General features: G+C 38.1%; 2 protein-coding genes across 2 annotated transcripts; both read right to left on the bottom strand.

Moving 5' to 3' along the window:
* Positions 1 to 2055: 2055 nt before the first annotated feature.
* On the bottom strand, positions 2056 to 9103 carry eif3i (eukaryotic translation initiation factor 3, subunit I). Its single transcript, XM_061059879.1, has 11 exons — positions 8968 to 9103; positions 8475 to 8567; positions 6745 to 6832; positions 6540 to 6605; positions 6262 to 6411; positions 5630 to 5757; positions 5231 to 5341; positions 4939 to 5028; positions 2672 to 2745; positions 2410 to 2502; positions 2056 to 2298 (listed from the first exon to the last, which is right to left on the bottom strand). The coding sequence occupies exons 1-11, from the start codon at positions 8968 to 8970 to the stop codon at positions 2217 to 2219; spliced, it is 978 nt and encodes a 325-aa protein (XP_060915862.1). The 5' UTR covers positions 8971 to 9103; the 3' UTR covers positions 2056 to 2216.
* Positions 9104 to 10096: 993 nt separating this feature from the next.
* On the bottom strand, positions 10097 to 21353 carry txlna (taxilin alpha). The gene is made up of 11 exons (XM_061060411.1): positions 21268 to 21353; positions 19115 to 19298; positions 17147 to 17407; positions 16916 to 17007; positions 15248 to 15418; positions 14655 to 14849; positions 13705 to 13824; positions 13544 to 13618; positions 12996 to 13088; positions 12453 to 12548; positions 10097 to 11435 (listed from the first exon to the last, which is right to left on the bottom strand). The coding sequence occupies exons 2-11, from the start codon at positions 19287 to 19289 to the stop codon at positions 11112 to 11114; spliced, it is 1602 nt and encodes a 533-aa protein (XP_060916394.1). The 5' UTR covers positions 19290 to 19298; positions 21268 to 21353; the 3' UTR covers positions 10097 to 11111.
* Between the last annotated feature and the right edge of the window lie 1728 nt (positions 21354 to 23081).

Here is a 23081-nt window from a genome sequence, read left to right as displayed (position 1 = left end):
TGAGAGACTAATGCACAGGGAACGTGTCTGACTTTGTGCCGACAATGCAGACACAGTGCTCACTTTGGTAACAGAGGGACCAGATGGCTTGCAGCAACGGCCCCGGGACCCCATATTCCCTCAGTACCTCCTACATGACCATCCGAGGGACATGATCATAGCCTTCTCAATGTTTTAAAAAAAACCAACATGTAGACTGGAGGTCACCTTTCCATCACCAATCATTATTACTTGTGAACTTTAGTGTGGTTTGAAGACTAATTCAAGTTAACTTAAAACCATTTCTCTGTGCGCAATGACGCAATTAAACTTAAATTAAACAACACACTTGGAGAGATCTGGCAAAAATGGTTTATCTTAAAATGCAGGTTGATTCAGGGTCTGCTCAACTGATAATTTAAATGTAATACAGAGAAGACCTACAAGAGTCAGTTCCTTCCTTTTTTTTTTTTAACCAGACCACAAAAAGCCAGTAGTAGGGAGGACAAAATCTGGTTCCTGAGGTTCATTCGACCAGACAACGTAACTTCATGTACCAAATAGATGCTGAGGTGCTAAAGCAGAGGTGATCAACCAGTTTTCCTGGCACATGCTTACCCACAAGAAGAGACAGCAGAATGTGAATTACACTTACATGTTTACTTAAAACTTCTGGCGTTCTTTTCTTCTTTTCTGCTGTAATCCGTGCAGTGGAAAGCCACAACAATCCTGTCTCCTATTCGCCACACATGAATCATGAGAATCACTCACAGATAACCAGCCAGGCACAGTGATGGGAGACATCATTCCTTATTATATATATAATAATAATAATAAAGACTACTAGAACAGCCTTTAAACTTGACAATGAGCTACATCATTTGTCCTAAATTCCTCAAAAAGAAAACTAAATACTAATAAAGATCTCAGTTCAGTGACTGAATACACTGGGGAGACTAGCAAGATTTACTTTATTGAATTCTGTTTTTACACTGTGTTAATGAGTACATTAACAACACACACATAGGAATATACACACCCACGAGCAGGATCCCATGGACATGCACTAATAGAGAGGTGTCAGAGTGACGGAGCTGCTCACAGCGGGCGCTCCTGAGGTGTATAACTAGCAGCATGTGAAAAAGCTGCTGCACCAGTGGGCATGTGATTTCAAACATTTTGTAGGCTATATCATTTTAAAGTAAGTCTAACATATTATCACAGATGCTAATTTCATAGTGTTCATAATTACATAATGTCTGACTAGATTCTATGATTTACTTTTTTTCTCCATTTTGTTGGATCAACCAATCACAGCTTCTGAAAAAATGCGCCATACCTAGCAATGGTGTCAATCACACCCTATCAATAAGATAAATGTTTCTGTCTCTACCTTGCTCAGAGTTGCTCTAAGAATGTTCCTAAGTCACTCCTATAGGCTAAAGATCCATGCTAGGATTTTTTAAGCTAAGTTAGGAGCTCTGAGAGGATTCTCAGAATATTTGTGAATATGGGCCGAAGTAGACTTTTATCTTTACAACAATCTAGCCTCAACTCTAAGTTTAAATTCTTATATTATAGTCATAATGGTAGAATTGTGTCACTAGGAGCAACTCTTTGTACTTAGGAAGCTTTGTTCATACAGCCCCAGGTCTTCAGTTTTCCAGGGTGTTTAAGTGGCCTGCGGTTTATAAATCCAGGCTTGCCATTGGTTCAGTTTCTTTTGTGTTTTTTTTCCTTACGGAAGATGGGATGTGGTTGTTGACAAATGCATGTATGTTTACATTATCACTTTGTTTAAATAGTATCTATTGCTTCACTTCCTGATGCCAAAATTCTTCCACGTTTTTTAAAAGTTCTACACATAATATGAAATATAAAGGCAATTTATTTGTTTAAAAGTGTACCTGTGCAATTCTTGTGTCTCAATATTTTTTTTCTACTTATATATTACATCTGATTTCATCTAGGAAGTGTGGGTATAATGTCAAGTTAATTTTGGATCAGGAGTATGAATATAGCCTGTAATCCTACCAATACAGTTCCAGACTAAAAAGACTCCACAAACACAATAGCCACTGAAATTACCTTTATCTTTAATATAGAAGTTATCTACCAAATGACATTACATTAGATAGCATGAGATAAAGGACAAGGTGGTCAATAAAAAGCATGTGGTCGTAAGTCTGTTTCGCCTCCTCTCTGGCATTTTATTTGAAGCTGTAGAATCAAGGACTTTATGCTTCAAGCTCAAAGTCAAAATACTGTGGGTCAAAGTAATGAATCCTTACATATCCATCTTCTCCTCCACTGCTGTAACTGTAAACAAAAAGCACAGAACAAGGAGTTGTTAGCAATGAAACATATGGACATTTTTACCAGAACACCTCACATTTCAGGATGCTGTATGTAAAGTATTTTGTCTCTAACCTTTTGCCATCAGGATGGAATGCCACACAGTTGATTGGGCCAAAATGACCTTTGACCCTGCCAAACTCCTCTTCATATGCTGCATGGAAGAATCTTATAAAAAGAGAAAAAGACTGGTTACCACTGAAACACTTATCAGATAAGAGTATGTATACAAGACTCAATCTGAACTGCAGAGTGGAGAAGTAGCCAGCCACCAGGTGTACACGAACGGGCTTAAGAGTATTTTCACAACATCATTTAATAGCAAAACTTTCCTCACCTGGCCTCAAACTTGCCGATCCTGGTAGAGGTAGTTGTGACCTCCATGGCTTCCTGTCCACCTCCCATCACCACCTACATAAATCACACACACTTATTTCAAGTCTGATGAGATACCAGTTGTACATGTCTTATGTTAAACAGCCCGTACCTGTCTTTTAGACCCAATCTTATGGAAATATTTCTCTTAGTTAGCAGCTCTATATTAGATATGATCAATATGTCTTTACTGGCAGGTAGGGGTATAACGATACGCAAAAATGTTGGTTCGGTACGGTTCTCAGTTTTGAAGATTGGGTTCAGTAAAGGGACCTGATGCAACACTTACTTTTTTCTTTATTATGAACATTTAGAACTTCCCTTTTACACATTGTTTTAAGTGCAGCATCAACAGTTCAGACAGTTGACTGCTCAGGTTTCTTTTTAATTACAATTGCAATACAAACATCAATGGCATTTGTTATGGCTTTGGCACTTTCAGAAATAGTAACAATAGGCTGTTTAAATGCAAAGGACAGTTGTGTTTGCTCCACGGTCTCTTTTTTTCCTAGTTGCCGTGATATTTACGTTCGTGTTGTACCTCTCCAAGTCCTTTAATAAGTTGGACGTGTTGTCAGCAACGTACCCAATGTTCGCTGAAAAAACGTCGGCACACTACTCTCCTCTTGTCAACGTGTCTTTGTCCATTATTTTATTTAACTGGGAAACCGAAATGTTCCCACACAGGAGCTCGAGCTGCTCATTTGATGGGCTGCCATGACGCTTGCCGTCTGTGGTGTGCTCCCACTTTGCGGTCAGTGTGGGAACAAAGATTAAAGCACTTTTTTCCCGTGTTTACTCGGATCGGTCCGCGTGCGAAAGCCATGTACTGAAACGGTCCGGTCCGAGTACATGTACGTTTACACCCCTACAGGCAGGCTATGTTCCACAGTCATTTAAAGTAGCCATAATTAAACCTCTACTGAAAAAGCCTACTCTGGATTCAGGAACTCTAGCTAATTACAGGCCTATATCTAACCTTCCTTTTATCTCAAAGATCCTGGAGAAAGTGGTAGCTAATCAGCTGTGTGACTTTCTCCATGACAACAGTTTATTTGAGGAGTTTGAGTCAGGATTTAGAGTCCACCATAGCACTGAGACTGCACTAGTTAAAGTTACAAATGATCTACTTCTAGCTTCAGACAGGGGACTTCTCTCTGTGCTCGTTCTGTTAGGTCTGAGTGCTGCATTTGACATGATTGATCACATCACATTTATTACAGAGACTAGAACAATTACTTGGAATAACAGGGACTGCTTTAAGTCCTATTTTTCAGATCGATCTCAGTTTGTACATGTAAATAAGTCCTCTATGCACACTAGTGTTTCCCACATATAGAAGATACCTGGCCAACTACATTTATGTTTATAAAATTGCTGTGTGCGCGCGAGTGCGCAGACACGCGCAAGGAGCTCACGGCTCCATGCAACACAGCTATCGTTTAAAAACAAACAAACAAACAAACAAAAACAACAAAACCAGGAGTGCAGAAGGTCCACTGTCCGTATACCCCTCTTGTTAATGCACCTTGCTCCAATCAAAACTGAAGCTTCTAAAGGCTTCATTTTAATAACGTTAATGTACAGCTGCTTGTTGCTGATGCTGTGATGAACTCAAATGACAGAATATCGAGTGGAACTTTTCAAAACGCTAGGCAAAGTCATTGTGTATTTGTGTCGAGAACTAGAAAAAGGGACCACATTACTCTTTTATTACGCTTCTCTGCACTGGCTCCCTAAAATCTAAAATAGTATTTAAAATCCTTCTTCTCACGTACAAAGCTCTTAATGGCACCCTTTCCTGCTCGTGGTACCTACATCTGTCCCTCTCTGTCTCTGTGCATTCACATCATATTACTGCATGTTGCTATCTGTAATTCTCAGTTAGTAACCACATCCTTTCCTGGGAGCTCCTGAGCTCTCGTCTCATAGGTTCTTCTGGAATCGTTGGTGGAGTATCGGTAGACGGCAACATGAGCCTGATTTTGCCAAAGATTTCTGCCTCTTAAACGGACGTTTTTTCTTGCCACTGTTACTTTGATAAATGTTGATAAGTGCTGTGATCATGATGGATTTACATTGGGCCTTATACAGTATTATAGTAATGAGTAAGGTCTTTTACCTGCTGTTTGTAAAACGTCTCGAGATAACACTTGTTATGAATTGGCGCTACACAAATAAAGATTGATTGACTTGTTTTCAGAGATAACTTTTACAGTCTTCACTTACGTGATCCATAATGGGGGAGATGGCAGCAGAGTTGACTGGTCTCTCTGTTCTGAAGGTCTTTATGTGATCCAAAGAAGAGCAGTCGAAGAGCTAGAGGACAAAAAAAGTACAATATAAACTACGATTATGACTGTAAAACAAGATCAAAATCAATATTTTTTAATAGATAATCCATGTAGATGATGCATAAACAAAAAATAAATACTGATTATAAAAAATAATAACTGTAACCACACCCTTAAGTTACTATAGCCAAAATGCTTCTTGACAGAAAAACAGACCGGCGTCCTACCTTGGCAGTGTTGTCCTTTGAGGCACTGATGAACATAGTGAGATCCACTGATGTCTGGATGTCATTGATCTGCTTGGTATGCTCTTTGCCCTTCTTCAGGATTTCTCCAGACTGTCCAGAAGTAACACAGTCACAACATTAAGATAAAACACCTAAAACTTTAAATGAAACACATTCTCTGTGAGCTGAGCTCCTGGATATCTCTTGTTAATCTCACATGCATGTGCTTTGTATATCTTATGTTCTACATTAACGCAGGGTATTTAAATAAAATTGTGTCGTCATCTCTCCATTTTATTGTTTGACATGAAATGAGTGTACTTTGTTTTAGAGTATTACGCCTACCATCAGTTCTAAAATAATTTTGTTAGAGTCACAAACGGCATGCGTGTGTCTCACCTTGGCGCTGAACTGATTGATCTCCCCGTTCTCGTGGCCAGCAATGACAAACTCTCCGAGAGGCCCCCACACAGCGCTGGTAATCTTGTAATCACTGCAGGGTATCGATTGGTAGGGCTGGTTGTCTTCTACAAAAATAGAGAAGGAGATTACTTGTTATAGCACTGAGAGCAACACGTATACAAATATAATCTCCTACAGTGTACTGTCAGAATGTAATACATGTTTTAACACAAAGAGGCATAAAACAATAACATGAGATAACCAAAGAGACAACTGGCAGACATAAAAACTAGAACAGTAATGTATGGGTAATTTAAGGCAAGAAGTGAATAACACATTTTGAAGTGTTCTCTTCCTCTATTTTGCAAACTATGTTGATCTCACATCTTCTCGTAACACACGTCAATACAAAATAACATTGTGCAACAGAAACAATCCCCAATGCAATCATTTACCATTGTTTTTTTTGTGTACGTGCTAGAAGAGTTAAATCCAGACAAACACTGGTGAAAGCTGACTGTGGCTTTCCTGTCTCTCTGGTTTATTATCCCTTTAAAAAAGGTCAACAACATCCTTTTAAAATGATGAAAGTGCTGCAAAAGTAGGTGCTTCAGTTGGTTAGTTTGTACCTATCTGCTGTGGATCCCTCAGGTCGAAGAAATTCAGGAAACACTGGTAACCCATCTGCTTGTCTGTGGAGAACATGATGATGTTGCCGCTGAAGTCAAAGCCACACGTTCTAACAGCAGAGTTGGTGTTCAGCAGGGCCAGTTGTTTACCTGTGCAGAACAAGGGGGTCAGAATGAGCACAGAAAAAAAAACCAGCTGGAGCTTAAGAATGAATCACTTGCTGGAAAAACTATGAAGCACACACTTCAGTCTTTCTCAACATTGTGTTTTTACCTACCAGTCTCACAATCCCACAGTCGACAGCTGTTGTCTGCTGAACCGGTCAATACATTTTTAGTGTCCCCTGAAAGAGGTTAAGTTAAGGAGCTCAACATGTATGACACAAGATGACAAAGTTACAGTCATTATATGGCATGAATACAGCATGAACATTTGTATTTGAAATTAAACACCTTGACCAGGCACATTTCTTTAAAGGATACAGTCACAGTCAACACACCACACAGCTCCTGTATGTCCATTGTATGTACCAAGTCTCTCGCCATTGACGGAGTACCACACGTTGGTTACCTACAATGGGAGAAAAACAAAAGATGTACCATTTTTTTGCACTTACCAAACAAACGTGTAGTTTTTCAAGTAAGTTAATGGCAGGACTCTGTGACTTCAGTAAGTTAAAAAGATATTCACAGATTTGTCTTTCCTGGAGCCGGATCATTGCGTTTGCAAAACAGACAACTCTTTTCAATCGCAGCACGGTAGACAGAGCTACAGCCTGGTTTTCCACGAAAGGAGCAATCCTCAGAGCTGGACAACTACCATTGGGCTCAATACGATCTATTAAATCTGCTTGATTAACCAAAACGTGTAGCATCTGGTAAGAATGTGTGTATAAAAATACCATTAAAACTCTAAACATCTGACTCTACTCCAAGAAGAGCAGGCCAAGACATGAAATTGTGTTTCAAATGTGCAGGGACCGTCTGCAGATTGAAATACAGGATGATACAAAAATATTCCATCACTTCCCCCCTGGATAGGTGTAGTGAACAAAATCACTTAAAACATACATGAACTCGTGTTGTTTATACTACATTTCTTAGTTAGGAAAAATATGCCTTAACATAATTTTGAGGATTTTTTTTAAAGAATTATGTTTGGGCTTTTTTTGCCTTTATTAAAGGGAGAGGACAGTGGAGAGTGCATAGTCGTAAATCTGGGAGAGGAAGTTGGGAATGACGTGCTGGAAAGGAGCAGCAGGTCGGATTCAAACCAAATTTGTGGAAATGTTTCAAAAGATTTTTTTCATTTTTCATCTCTTTGATAAAAAGTTATATTAGTTATAATTCACTGCTATTAAAAGCTATAGGGTCACAATCAAACTGAATGTTACATACATTTTTTTCCTGTTGATTATACTACATTTCTAAGTCTCAGAAAAAATACTTAAGTCAATTTGGGGCTTTTATAAATAGTAAAAAATGCCTGCAACCCTACTATTATACGTTGCAGTAAATCCAAACTCACATCACAAATAAATCATCCTCTCAGATATCCTACAGCACTTCTGTGTATTGTTAAAATAAGTAACAACTACTATCATACATTTTAGTGCCACCAAATGCACAGTAAACGTAAAGAACATCCTCATGGTTAAACTACAGCACTTACTTTGGGAAATGTTGCTGTCATGTAATTTTAGGGAATTTTAATCAATAAAACAAGTGACAACTGTGTAAAACAAGTAAAAACAAACACAAAAAAATCCTAAAACAAGTGATAACTGTGTAAAACAATTAAAAACAAACAAAAAAAATCCTAAAACAAGTAAAAACAAACACAAAAAATCCTTAAAAAATCCTAAAACAAGTGATAACTGTGTAAAACAATTAAAAACAAACACAAAAAAAATCATAGAACAAGTGATAACTGCTGAACTGATGATAGAGCCTCCAAACTCACAGTACACCTTTCTTTTCACTATTCTCCTCTTGGTTTAACTACAATCACTGTAGGAAATGTGCTTTAATGTAATTTAAGGGATTCTTTATATTAAAATAATAAAATAAGAGCAATGTTCCTCTTATTATTTATTGACCCGGGTAGACTGATCTGTGAATATCTCTCTTAACTTACAGTCACAGATTCGTTTCTTCTATTTGATAACAACTGAAGTGACTCAGTGAATAATCCTGAAGCACCATCAACTCACCGTGTCTTTAGCTACGGAGAACAGCAGATCTCCTTCCCTGTTGTACTTAATTTGCGTGATTGACCTCTCATGGCCCTGGAGCAGGATGGGTTTCTAAGGAGAGAAAGCGTTTACCTGTGAGCATGTTTACCTGTGAGCAGTCTGACCAATCAGGTAACATCGCTGTCTTAGCTGATGTTACGATTCACTTAGCAGACGCTTTTATCCAAAACTAGTATCAACAATAAATGTATTCTTGAGCATAAACATGTCAAATGGTATGACTAAAGACAACAGTCTATGACAAGAAACAAGCTATCGTTAGTTTTACTGAGTTGGCCGTGAATAATCTGTTGGCTATCATTTGGTTTAAGGATGGCTAAATGAAAGGCTAAGCTAGCGTTAGCCATGCTACACGCCATCTGAACCGGAGTAATCTGTTAAAATGAGACAATCGACCTGGTTTGAGAGACGATATGTCTTGTAGCAGATGGACACGAAGAAATATACGTACCATTTTTGCCGACTAGGTGCTGCCACTTAAAATTGGCCTATTAACGGGAACTGGGTTTCCCGTACGACAGAAAAGAACTCGTGTTTCATGCGCAGGAGCTGCGGCGGAAGTGGAAGAACTTCTACTTCCGGTGTCAAAAGCATAGGACTACTAGACCGCTAAACCGGAAGTGCAAGGCGGTTTTATTTGCGTGTATTTCCGGGCCTGACAGTGGCGGCCTGCAGCCAGACTCTCTTGGACAGTGGCATTTATCTGAAGGTATGTCACTAAGCCCCATTTAATTATTTGCATAGCAATTAATTAATTATTTTATTAATAATAATAATAATAATAATAATAATAATAATTATTATTATTATTAATAATAATTTAATTATTTGCATAGCAATTAATTAATTGTATACTATATCGTATTATTTAATTGTATTTCTTATTTGAATATTTGGTTTTAGTATTTGTATATTTCTGATATTAGGCATCTACAGGCTTGCTCCAACAATATTTCGTTGTACTTGTACAATGACAATAAACATATTTTATCTTATCTCTTATTCTGCTCGACTTTTTTTTTGTCTGATTGACGCTGAATAAAAATATGACTTAAAGTAGAGTTACTTGTTGGTATATGTGTTTCTACAGTGTCATGTTTCTGGTTGATAACATAAATGGATGAGTATACCAATCTCCTCTATGTTAGTATAACCTCTTTACTTGTGTGACTAGACAGATGTTTGACAGCTGTGTAGAAAAGTTGATAGATCTGCACCTCCTCAGACTTTATCACTGAGAAGCTTGCGAGCTGTCTGCGTGGCAAAAAAACTGCATTTTCTGTTACAACTTTTGCAATTATTAAAAAGAAACCATAAAGGCATGTTCGTTGACAATAGGTATAGAGAATGATTCAAATTCTGTGCTGTTTTCTAAGCATTGAACGAATACACCTTATCTTCTTAGGAGAGTCTTTAGATTCGACTTTGTTGTCTTGAGACCACAAATCTGAGAAACCCTTCTTGTAAACTGGAGCAGGATGAAAGGCGCTGGATTGGTTCCTGTATTGCACTCATGTTGCTGATGTTAAATGTTGTTTTCTTCAATAGCGAACAATTTTAATCAACAAACTACTCAAACATTAACTGACTAATCTTTTATTTAACAATAAAACAAAATATACAAGACCAGATAAATTCTGCAACAGACAACATTTGGTTACTTCACATGGTCAGTGAACCTTCATATCCACAGAGGTACAATTCATTTGTGAATCTGTCCAGTCATTAAATGGAAGACAGTAAGATTTTCCATTTTCACCTAAATTGGAAAGTATTCCATGAATTATGCTATGTATTAAGTGGTTTCTAGGAATGTCTGGGGAGAAATTAGCAGTTTTGGGAGATAAACTACAATTCAGTGGTCCAACAATACATCTTTAAATTCCCTTCTTTATTCCAACTCACCTCAAATCAGAAGAGAAATGCACAATATTAAGTTAAATGCCAAACAGCGACTGAGACTCAAAGACAGGGTCAAAGCCCAAGCAAAACTACAACTGTCTGTTTATGCGATACATTCATGTAGGACAGTGGATATAATGAATATATGTTCTCAGCTAAGAGCTTGTCAATTCAGACTGCCACATAAAGAAAACAAAACAAGAGCCAAGTGTTGCATAGATTTCCTTGAACATTCTTCAAGTAAACTTGTTTAGAAGCTACTGCAAATATAAGAGCTGGGAGGAGACAATCACAGTCTTGTAAGTTACACTTGCAAAACATATTCTTGCAGCTATCGTGAGCAAGATAATTTCTCACCTAACTTTTTTTGTAACATTAAATATCTTATGCTTAATTTCTTTCCATTTTCTATATCTTCCTATACAAAAGAAACCCCGTAGCATTTGTAGCACTGGATTAACATGAAATTATTCATGAATCAACTTAAAAAGCAAACATCAAGAAAGGTGTGCAACCAAACCTTCTTATCATCATATAAAAACCTGCAAGGCATGCTTGTAGGACACATTTCATCTGCTCTGGACTGGTTTAACATCAGCTCACCAAGGGGAAAGTAGTGGTTTGCAGACAGGGACTGTGCTGTTTGCTGACTTGATGCTGGAGGGGAGGGAAGAGACTGTAAGCAGCATTGCTTCATTCCTGCACAGTTATGGACTGTGAATTTTCCCCTTCTAATGAAGCATCTATGTCTAGTTCTGGATCACAGTGGCAGGGCTGGGAGTCGGGTGGGGTGTCTGGGTTGCTAGTAAGTTCCAGCAAAGAGTCTGTAAGTGGTGGAGAGGGTGATTCAGTGCCTGGGTTGGACACAGAGGCATTTGCAATGCCACTTTGAGGATCACCAAGCTTCTGAACCTTCTTGTTGAGCTCGTTGCGTTCTACTTTAAGAGCCCGCCGCAGCTTGTCAAGGCGCTGGACTTTACCTTGAAGTGCCTCAAATTCCCGGTCCCTCGTAGATTTCTGTATTCCCCCCAAAAAAACACAAAATGATGTTTATTACTTTTGTGTGTTATATTGAGATGTACTGCTCTGGGATATTCTTTTATTACTATGTGATGTTATAATTGTGACCTGCCGGGGGACTGCAGATGTTAACTAACTCTAACCCGACTCTTCTACAATGCATCAAATGGCAACATTTATGTTTAATATTGTACTTGGTCCCTCAACAAATAAAAATGTAAAAAAAAACAAAAAAAAAACACCCCCTGTAAGGAAGCAAAACCATGCAATGAAGAATGGATTTTTTTTATTGTTTAAACAGAATCTTGATTTTGATCAACTAGAGGGGGGATTGCTAGAAAGTGTCAGTGATAGACACACATCGTCTCCGTAACCAGGGCAGTTTCGAGAGAGGGAGAGAGAGAAAAAGAGAGATGGAGGGAGAGAGATGCATTGCTACTGACTGCTTTCCTCGAGCTGCATGCACAAATAAAAATTGACAGCATCCTTATTATACAGTAAGATAGTGTTGGTTTTCTAAAATTTGGTTTAAACTACAGAGTTCTGGGCCACATTGACATCAAAACTGGGTACAGCCCTAGTTAGGAAGAAAAAGGTGCCCATGGCAAACATGGGAAACTATCATACTTTAGTAGCATTATTTAGTTGGCTCTGCTGTTGACTGGCGGATAACAGCGTATTGTTCTGGAGTGGATGCATGGTCTGCAAATAAACACGAACAGATAATATGGCTCAACATTGTCAATTTTGAAACTGCTTTAGTTTAAGCTCATCAAACATCGGCATAGATACTTGGCAGTGAAAAGTATCATTAAACTATTAGCCTGTAGATTTCCCCAAATTGTCTTTTCTTCACTAAAAAGCTTGACTACCCCCTTCTTTGAAAAGTTGTTTTAAGAAATCATGTCCGTTTTTTAAAAACTTAATGTTAGGATATTCCGTAAGACATACCAAAATGGAAAGTTCAGGGTAAAGAATGTTTGAATGTATGACAATAACCAAATTATGCTTTACCTCCTCTGACATCTCCAGAAGAGCCTTATTGCTGCTCTCCCATCTGGACCGATATATGGCTGTCTCCTTCTCCAACTTTTTAATTTTTTTAGTCATCTGCAACACAGAGGACAAAACATGGACACCTTGGGTGATCAATAGTAAAGACACCTGATACTTTTCCACTTGTTTAAAAGTATAAAATCTCATTCCATAACATTAAAATGTATTTAAAACATTTTTTACAATTCGACTTCCAACTTTAAATTGCAAAGTAGGCATTATTCTGTTAGTCTTCGAAGGTGGCTAGGTTCTAATGACAAATACATTCTCTCTCCCCTCTGCGCACACTGGACTTTGAGTGTAGTCAAAGACCTCAACAACTAAATTTCATGTTTCCCAACTTCATATAAAAAATAAAATCATATAAATTATTGTTTTTTTTGTCTGCATAGGACTTTTAGACATCTTCTACAAATGGATTTCGTAGAGATACCATATAGTTTTAACACCATTATAATAATAAAGATGATAATTCTGTTTTTTGACAACCCATTACTTTACCTTCTCCATTTCCTGTTTGAATGTAGTGAAGACCTCATTGCTCTTTGACAATGTTGTCTGGAACTCTTCAAATTTCTCTGTGTACAATGAAAGCTGGAAAACACCACAAAAAGAAAGAAGCGATTACCGGTACATGTTTTTGTTCTACACATTTTCCAAATAAAATGTTCAAACTTCTTCAGAACCTAACATCTAAATGTCTCAGTAAGAATTTGTGATTATATTCATCATATAGCCAGCTTTAATAATCTGAGTAATCTTTGTATGCTGTTCTATTTTGAACCCTAAACCTACTAGCTTTACATTTGGGATTGCCAAGCCAGCCTTTCCATTTATTTTGTGAAATTCTGGATATTATACAAAACTAAACAAAGCAGTGTAATAGTAACAAAACAAATAATTCCAAGTGTCTTTTTTTCCCCTGTACTTATCCCGTGTTTAAATACAATTAAATTCCACACTTTAGTACATTTAATAGAAGCCTGCGGTTTTTGTTGCAACAAAACAATCCATGTACAGCAATAGAAGTGTAAAGAAAGATAAGACACCTGTTGTTTGAGATGAACTTCCTGCTGCTTCATCAGCTCACACATCCTTTGTGACTCTACTGCTTCTTTCAGCAGCTATGACCAAGGAAAGACAAATAACTTTTAGAAAAACATGGCAACAAATAATGCTATTTTTTGTGCATTATTAAGCTGATAATTACAAAGTCTTTCTCTCTGTCATGGCGCTCCTCGGACTCCTTCAGAAGCTCCTGGGCCTGGTGCAGCTTGGCATCCACCAGCTGTTGCTGAAGGTCTTTGTGCTTCACAACTTTGTCAATGTGCTGGAAAAGGTTTCAAAGGGACAGAGATTAAAAAAAGATTCCTGTTAATTTCAAAAGATTGACTGTTTCTTTTCATAAATTTGAGTAATAAAGGTGTTTTCACACAGGATGAAACTGGGGGATGATTTATGTTCACAAAATAAAGACAGTTGTGACTTAGTACATAACACCCTTCAGAGGCAACACAGATTGGTCAATTTCACCTCCTTTCCAATTAGATTTACTGCTGCTCAGGGGCAGTGTTGTTTGTGGGCATGGTATATCCCACTCATACAACCACACAAAGTCAGACACAATTTATAATCCTGTTATCATGTGTTAAGTGTGGAGCAATCAAAATATATCAAATTTACATGGACACGCGCTTGCAACCTCATGGACAATCAAACAAAAATTGTATTTTGGCTGTTCAGCAGCAGATGGGTTATTTGTGTTATTTCTGTAATTAGCAAGCTCATATGAAATAACATTTGCAATTCTATAATTTAAATCCTTCAAAATACAAGCTTGAAATGCTTCAATCCAGTTGAGGCTGACAGGGGTCCAATTTGATGTCCTGCTAGCCAGGTGAGGCTTCACTCTGAACAGAAACATAGCGCACCTTAATCTGTCTGTGGTATGGGCTTTTCCGATGTAAGTAGGTAATTGCAACTTGAAATGATGGAGGCAATATTGACCTTTTCTGATACAGCCCAGGTCATCTTGACATTCTGAACACTGACATACACAACTTGAACATTTTGGTCTGAACAAGCGAGAAAAACTGGTAAAAGCAGTTTGAAATCACAAGAGCACTTATGTTATGCACATGGTTCAAACTGACCACCCACCTCTTCTCGTAGTTTATACTGGTCATAAAGCTTTTTCAGTTTTTCAGCCAGCTCGGTGTTCTCTTGTCGAAGACTGGCATTTCTCTCATTGTGCTGCTCCATCTGAGCTTGGATGTCGTTCAGCGTCACCTGGAAATGGGAAGTCACTTCTTTCCTTTTCTCCTCCTCTAGCCGTGTTCTTTGCACTCCCTCCTCCTGCAGAGGGGAAGAAATAGAAAATGATTATATTGTTTGTGAAAGAGAGCATTCACAATGCAGTGCCTGCTTCAACCCTGGAAAGTTGGTTTCCTCCGAATCTAACCCTAAAAGATCAATTCTTGTGAGTTATTCAAAAAATACATTTCCCTCCTCTTGAAATGAGTATCTGCAAACTAAAGGTTGTTAAACATTAGTGTACACAGCTTATCAGTTTATAATCGGATGAGAACACAACACATAAGACTGCCAAAACACTGTGAAAATAGTTATACAAGAGCCATGCATTCACATTAAGTAACACTTTTCATCAATCAGATGAAGCTTCAGTTAGCCTTCAGCTGCCCTCACATTAATGGGTGTTCATTTGGTGAAAGCTCACACAGTGATCTTTGTACCTTGAGAGTGCGGTTGTGTCGCTGCAGCTCTCTGCAGAGACTCTCCAGTTTGCTGCGAGCCAGGATTGCCTTGCTGTGCTCTGTCCTCAGGTTGTCTTTCTCTTGGACCAGCTGGTTCTGCTTCTTCTGCAGCACACGCATCTGCTTTTCTGTGTTGCGGTGCTCTTCCAGCTGTCACAAACACATGAACACATGTTGAGGTGGCACTATGGTAAGAAATGCTTGTAGAAACTGTATTTGAATTATTTAAACTTGAGTTTGAATTGCCCAACTTGAGAAATTGCACTGAAAATTTGAATTTTATGTAGCATAATTTAAAATTAAATTTGTATTAGTTCGAAACCGTTCTTATAAACATGAAACTGAATGGTATATTCTGAAATTCAATTCAGTTTTGCTTAACTGTGTTTTATCCGAAAGTTCCAAATTTAGTTCCCTCATTTAAATTTATTTTTCACAATTCAAATTAAGTTCTTGAAATTCAGTTTCAGTTTACTGAGACACATCCAGTTGAGTGAAGATTCACCTCCCGTAGCAGCACTTTAACTCTACCCTGGTTTGTTTTGATGCACCTTTAATGGTTATATATATATATATATATATAGTGTATATAAATAAATGTGTCTCTTTCAACTAATTTACAGTTGTTGTTTGGTTATTGCTTGTTGTTTGGTTTTTGCTTTTCATTGGGGTTTTATATTTGTATATATGTGTACCACCAACCTGCCAAGGAACTACAGATGGAAATTAGCCTATGGCTACAATCTGGCATATTTACATATTTATGTTCATCGATGTGCACTGTCCCTATTTTATAGAAATAAACAGTATTCCCTTTTGGCCAATCAGCGCCTGGTTGGATGAGAGCAGTCAAACATCCCTTTCACCACTACACCCACATTTTGGTGAAAACAAGGGCAGATTAGAAAACACTAGTAGCACCATGACTAAAGTTCAGTAATTTCTGTTACATACAGGGATGTGCCCCAAACATTTATTTTCATTAATTCTAATGATTTTTTTCATAAACTTTTCATCTTGTGTGATTAAATGGAATAAACAAATATTTTTGTTGTTGAATACTTACATTACCTTCAATATTTCCAACAGTTGTCAGAGCCAGAGAAATCCTTAATTTTAAAGTTTTAACAGCAGCCATGACAGACACATGATTGCCATGGAAACCCTGGATAACCATTGCGATGGATACGTCGTCGTTACACATATTCTCTTCATTATGTCTGTTTCACCTGTTCGTCTTGACTACGGTAAACTCAAGAGTTTGTTTCATGCAGGGTAGTAGCAGAAATAATCACTCCCATGATTCCCTACCAGCCTCAACGTCATCTTTTGTTATTGTTCTGGTTGAGTTGGTTGGCGACACAATTTACATACTGTGCGTTTAAATAAGTTTGTGAGTAAACACTGAAATGAGGCAGAGAATTGAGTCAAATTTAAAACAGGAAAGTAATCATTTAAAAAACACCTATACATTATATTGTTTTATATACCTATATATTATAAATAACCTATATATGTATTATATATTCTTCTGATTTAGAAGAATATATAAAAGTGATTTATATGACCTGAAATCTGCACATTTTTATACAAGTTTAGTGCCACAAGCTGACTTTACAAGTTAAAAATCTTGCATGAAACACTCACCAACTCTGCATACTTTTTACAAAGACCTGTAAGCTTTTCCTCTGGGGTGCTCAATGTATTCAGAGTCTGCATGAGAAGAGTGATCTCTTTGCCTGCAAAAAAAAGTGAGAAACAAGCAAAGAAAATGACAACTTAAACATGAATTTCCTTTGTTAGACTATTTCTGTCTTCAGGTGGGCTGGTAGCAAAAATGGCTTTGAAGTGTATCCAGAGCAAACTGTAAGTTCTTACCCAGAGCCTTTACTTTCTTCTTCTCCTGAGTCTTTTTCTGCTCCTTCTTCATCTCATTTGCTCCATTGACTTTGACCTCCCCAGGTTTTTCATCCTCCCTCTCATTGGCCAGGCCATTGAGCTCCAGCCTGTGCGACTGGCCATTAGGCAGGGTGCTGGCATCATCAGAAATGCTCTCACGACAGTAGGTGCTAAGAATGTCCTCCAACTGCCTGCTCAATTCCTCAGCCATGTCACAATTAGGCAGTTCTACCTCTGCATCTACAGGGGGTAAATGGTAATGATAAATAACACTAATTAAGCATTTCCTTTAGTCTGCCAACCACTCAAATCACATTGCACTAGGGATATTCATAGTGCCTAATTTCCCTGTTGATGGAAAAGGAATTTAAATCACAGCATTTGCAGACTTAATGATGACAAAATGGTTTACTGAGTTTAGCTTATGTTATAAGTCCTCCTTGCAGGTTACACATTGCTCCGTTCAAGGGCATGTATGTCAGTTTAACTTGAGAAGCCTATACAACCTAAACAACACAGAGAGCATGACTGCTACTTTACTGACTCTGTGCCCTATTTTGAGTCATTTTAAACAGATACAGCCATAAATAAAAAGAATAAAAGAGATGAGCAGCCGAGTCCGCGTCAGCACATCGGAGATCATGACAGCTACTTTGTGTCTTTACTTTGAGTCATGTTAGTCAGATACAGCCAGAACACTCCAGATTTCTCCATAATGAAGGCTGTCAGCGTTGTATACCCGCGTGCTCGTGCTCGTGCATGAACTGTATCGTGCCGAAGCACACCTCTCTGAAGCGTGCCTGGGCACGGCACGGAGCGATCACACTGGTCAAACGAACTGGACTTTAGGGGTGAAGCGTGTTTAGGTACTGTACAGATTGCCAGTGTGACCGCGCCCTAAAGTATAGTTTCTTTTTCTCAACAACCAATTAATTGGTTTCAGTTTTTCTCTGACTACAGCCCTACATGCCACATTGACCCTTTCACACACAAATTCAGGTTATGCCTTTTGGAGCAATTTGGGTTTCAGCTGGTTAAGTTCGTATTATGATTTTAAACACATACACTTGTGGCTTCCATGTGGCTTTTGCTCGGAGGTGAAGCTGTATGCCCTCTTATCAGAAAATAGGATCCCCTGAGAGATCATTTTAAAATGCACTGTACTTCTGTGATCCTTGATCTACTATTGCTGGGTCATGTTGGTTCACTATCCATTGTTTTAAGTAAAGTAGCTGACTGGCCTAGGCTAAAGAGGTGCAAAAGAATTTTGTCACCCTTTGCTTAGAGCTAGTTATGGAATATTGTTACTACTCAGCCACACCTTCTGTCCCAAGGTAACAAGTATCCAGAGACAGTTAACCCCAAATTGCTTCCCATGGCATAGTCATTAGTATTGGAATTAATGTGTGTGAATAACAGATAGTGGGGCAGACAGGTTGCAAGGATAGCAGCCTCTGCAATTAGTGGATGAATGAGAGTGTGGAAGGTTTATGCGAGTATTTAATGTAAAGCACTTGAGTGATTGGAAACCAGTAAGTTCCTATGAAGCGCAGACCATTTACAACAAAAGTTTTCTGGACAGCAGTTCTTGGATGTCCTTGTAAGGAACATAGTTGTTACACAATTATTAAAAAAATTAAACACCAGTTGTTAAGTGCTGTGTTGACATAAGTGTTGGAGAAATCAACCTACACTTATGTCTAGGAGGGGAAAAAAACATTTTCTACATTACATCACTTAAGATTCCTCTTGTGCTTGATACCGTCTTTGAAATAGAAGCTAAAAAAAAATGTTTCTTTCTCAAAAGCATGATCCTTCCCAGTTTCTGCACAGTGAACACAAAAAAAATGACTGAGGGTCCTCCAACTGTACTTACCCCAAGTCAGGAAAAAGGCCTATATTGCACTCTCTTAATGTAAAATATTGATCTAATAAAACAATTTTTACCTTCACTTCCCACTTCATCACATTGTGGAGGTGTGTCTGTCTGTTGTTCAGACTCCTTGTGTTTGTCACCATCCAAGTTGACTTTTGCAGCTGCAGGTACCTCCGCCCCCTCTTTTCCGGGTAGAGCTTCCTCACTGCTCTGGGAGGCAGACTCTTCTGTGTCTTGTTTTTTCATCTCTAGTACCTATTAGAGTAGAAAGACAATGGTGATTAACTCAATAAGCCATCAAGCCAGCATTTCTAGATCTAGCTATGACTCACACACAGATAAACACACACACAATGTGCAGTGTTTACTGCAAATTACCCACCATAGACAGGCAACAGATGGGCCTAATTAACTAAATGAAGGGGCAACTGTGATCTTCAACAAATACAAAGATGTTAAACACATAATCCAGGCTAAAAGCCTTGTTTCTGTTGTATGAGGGTGGGATGCAAATCACTCCAATGACAATCTATAGCTTGCACTAAAAAAACCATTATGACCCTGCTCAAAGAGGATGCTTTCTCTGAAGCAGGTAAGGAGCTCAGCATCAGTTCCTGAAGTTGGACGAAGATAGTGAACCACTCTAATTATTGCCACGAAAAAACCCAGGGTTAAACTTGTAGTAACTTTACTGATCACAAATCCTACTTAGCAATAATGGCCTCTGGTTGCTAAGATTTCAAGGTCTGCATACTATGAATTTAGGATTTGACACCATAGACTAAATGTCTGTGCCCAAGAATCAAGTTCACAAATTATAAGAAAATACGGACAGAGGTCAATCTCTAGATACAGACTCTACAGACAATTCTAAGTCAATAGGTCGTAGGTGATAATTGAGAGGTAGATACCTTTACAGTCGCCTCATTTTTTGTGTGTGGGGGGAAACCCATTCAATATGCTAATTACTACAATTATTACAATTTTGTTGTACTGTGTACATTGACATTTTTTATATATTTTTTTAGGTTAAAATAGAGGTATCCAAGATTATTTTTTAATATCAATATAATCTCATGCAACAGTAAAATTCTGATAGAGATACTTACGAAGAAACCTCTGAATCAGAAACAATGCTTAACTTCAAACAGACCTAAAAAATAAACACTGTTTATACCTGAAAAGTTAACTTAGTCTATGTTTATCAAGGCTTCTCTAGCCTGTTATACTGCCATGGTTTATGATCTTAACTTGGATGTGATGGTCCTCATGACATGAATAACGTGGAACCAAATAAATTGTAATCAATATTCAGTCCAACATTTACACCAAATTAGAAATGTATGGTGGCATGTCGGTAATCCAAGGGTACATGTCGCTGTCAAACTGGCGTGCAACGATGAACAGAGGCATGCAGGTGCTCCCAAAGAGACATGCAGGTGCTCCCGAAGAGACATACAGGTGCTCCCAAAGAGACATACAGGTGCTCCCAAAGAGACATACAGGTGCTCCCAAAGAGACATACAGGTGCTCCCAAAGAGACATACAGGTGCTCCCAAAGAGACATACAGGTGCTCCCAAAGAGACATACAGGTGCTCCCAAAGAGACATACAGGTGCTCCCAAAGAGACATACAGGTGCTCCCAAAGAGACATACAGGTGCTCCCTAAGAGACATGCAGGTGCTCCCTAAGAGACATACAAGTGCCCTCAAAGAGACATGCCGCTTTTTGAATCTTGTTGCTGCTGCTCATGTTGCTTAACGACGAGTTTGAACGTCTGGTAAACGTCGGATTTAAGCCTAGCATCTAAAGAAATAACTTGCAACCACGTTTCTAATAATAACTACATGCATGCACCGACAGAAATGTATCTATTAGACTTTTATATAACCATTAATATGGAGTCAGAACACCTACTCATTTCAAATTCTTAATAACGTTGTATCTACGTTAACACAACACCAAATTAGTTTAAGACCGCATGAGTGCTTACACATTTAAATGACTATTAAAGCAACATATAAGCTTTCCCTTTACCCCTCTACTTAGGTTTTCAGTAGGCTAGCACATGCTAACGTTTGATAGCCCTTAGGTGTAACCAAAGTGCCAGGACGACTACAAGTTAGCCAGTTAAACAGGGCACAAAAAGCTAAACACGTAGACTGAAAACACATATACTTGTTTCAATTTAATTTCCTTCTCAGATATAAGGGGATTGTTTACCTTTAGACTCGAGCAGTAAACAGCTAATTTGTTTCCGCAATGGCGTGAACTAGAAAGTGTGTCTTCCGGTCTTCTTCTTCTTGTTCCTTTTCTTCTTCTGTTGCTTAATGGTGGCTCACACACCAATGTGTAACGGTGCATACTGCCACCAGGTTGCAGCATACAGGTCAAAATAATACCTACCGCACCCCCATGAAAAAAATGGTTATTATGAATAATAATAAGTGTTATTATTATGAATTATAATAACAATAACACACATTTTACAATGTAAACCTGTATCTTTCAGAAAAATAAACAGAACATTGTAGAATTCCCTCATTTTGTCACTTCTCCCTAAAATCCAAACTCCATCTATATCCTATACCACGCAATTCATCTAAAATAATAACTTCCTGCTCTTTTAAGTCCTTCTCTTCAATTGATTTCTGACTGCTGTAGTATTGTAGTCAGGGAATATTGCAAAAATATGAGAATACATTCCTTACCAAGAAATGTATTTCTCCAATGTGTTTTTAAAAGTGTCCTGTGGGATAGCATTTTCCTACACATGAATCACTTAGAGAGAGGAAAAGCTTGGATAAAATCCACTTGGGATGATTCAACATCCTTTGTAAATGGTAAATGGATTTGAGTTTGTAGAGCGCTTTTCTAGTCTTCAGACTACTCGAAGCACTTTTTACACCACAGGTCACACCTGCACATTCACACACTGATGACAGAGGCTTTTATGTAAAGTACCCATGAAGCTTTCACACTTTCCAGGGCTGAAAGACATTTTAAACCCAAACCACCATTCTCTAGTATATAATATATATAGCTACGTTTATTTTTTTTTCTGGTTTAATGTTCCAAATAAAGGGAAAACTTTTTTTTCCATAAGTTTTAAAGAAGGCAGCATCAGGAGAGGGTAAAGACAATAGACAATATGTAAACTGTGAGATAAGGAATTGACATTTGCAACTTTACCATGAAGAGTTAAATGTTTGCCCCTCCATGCCTGAAGGATTCTATCAACTTTTTAAAGTTTCAATTCACAATTAGATTTTACTAACAGAGTTTTATCAGCTGGGATATGTCTTCCTAAAAGACTGGGCCATTGGACCTTTTAATAGGAGCCTGGCACAGTATGTGAACGTTTTTATCCTTCAATGGTCCAAGTTTGTCCAAACAATTTAACTAAAAAATAAAGGTCTCAAATGAGAGAGCATCTGCTTTGAGATGGAGGGAATCATCATCTGCGTAAAAAGAAGCCTTTGACTCTAATCCATTCATCATTAAACCTTTGTAATGTTTTACATTACATTACATTATTTCTTATTTTTATGGCTAATACTTCTATTACAAGATTGAACAAATAAGCCTTGAGAGAGGACAGCCTTGCCTGACACCTCTAGAAAAGTTTAATTGGGTCAGAAATGTGCCCGTTGTTTATAATTCTGCTGAATGGATTTTGATATAATGCATTAAAACAATCCTTCTCTGCAGCTTTTTACACAACAGAATGTGATCAACCGTGACGCAAACCCGTGAATAATCACTGTTTCACATTTAGCATCACTGCAGCCCTGTATAACTGTTTGTTGGAGAAAGGGGCCCTTGCTGTCATGTCTCTCTCACACACACACACACACACACACACACACACACACACACACTTAAACATAACAGAAGCACCACCTTGTGGCTCTATTTGGTACTACTACCATATTCTGACTGTTACAAAATGTACCCATTTAATAAAACAATCACCAACATTATCATATTGTAAACACTGATATAAAAACTCCCACTTTATTGTTTTTCAAAGTCAG

This window comes from Labrus mixtus, chromosome 16 (genome assembly GCF_963584025.1).
Source record: "Labrus mixtus chromosome 16, fLabMix1.1, whole genome shotgun sequence".
Taxonomy (NCBI): domain Eukaryota; kingdom Metazoa; phylum Chordata; class Actinopteri; order Labriformes; family Labridae; genus Labrus; species Labrus mixtus.
The sequence above is the reverse complement of the archived record's forward strand: the minus strand, read 5'-3'. Positions and strand labels throughout refer to the sequence as shown.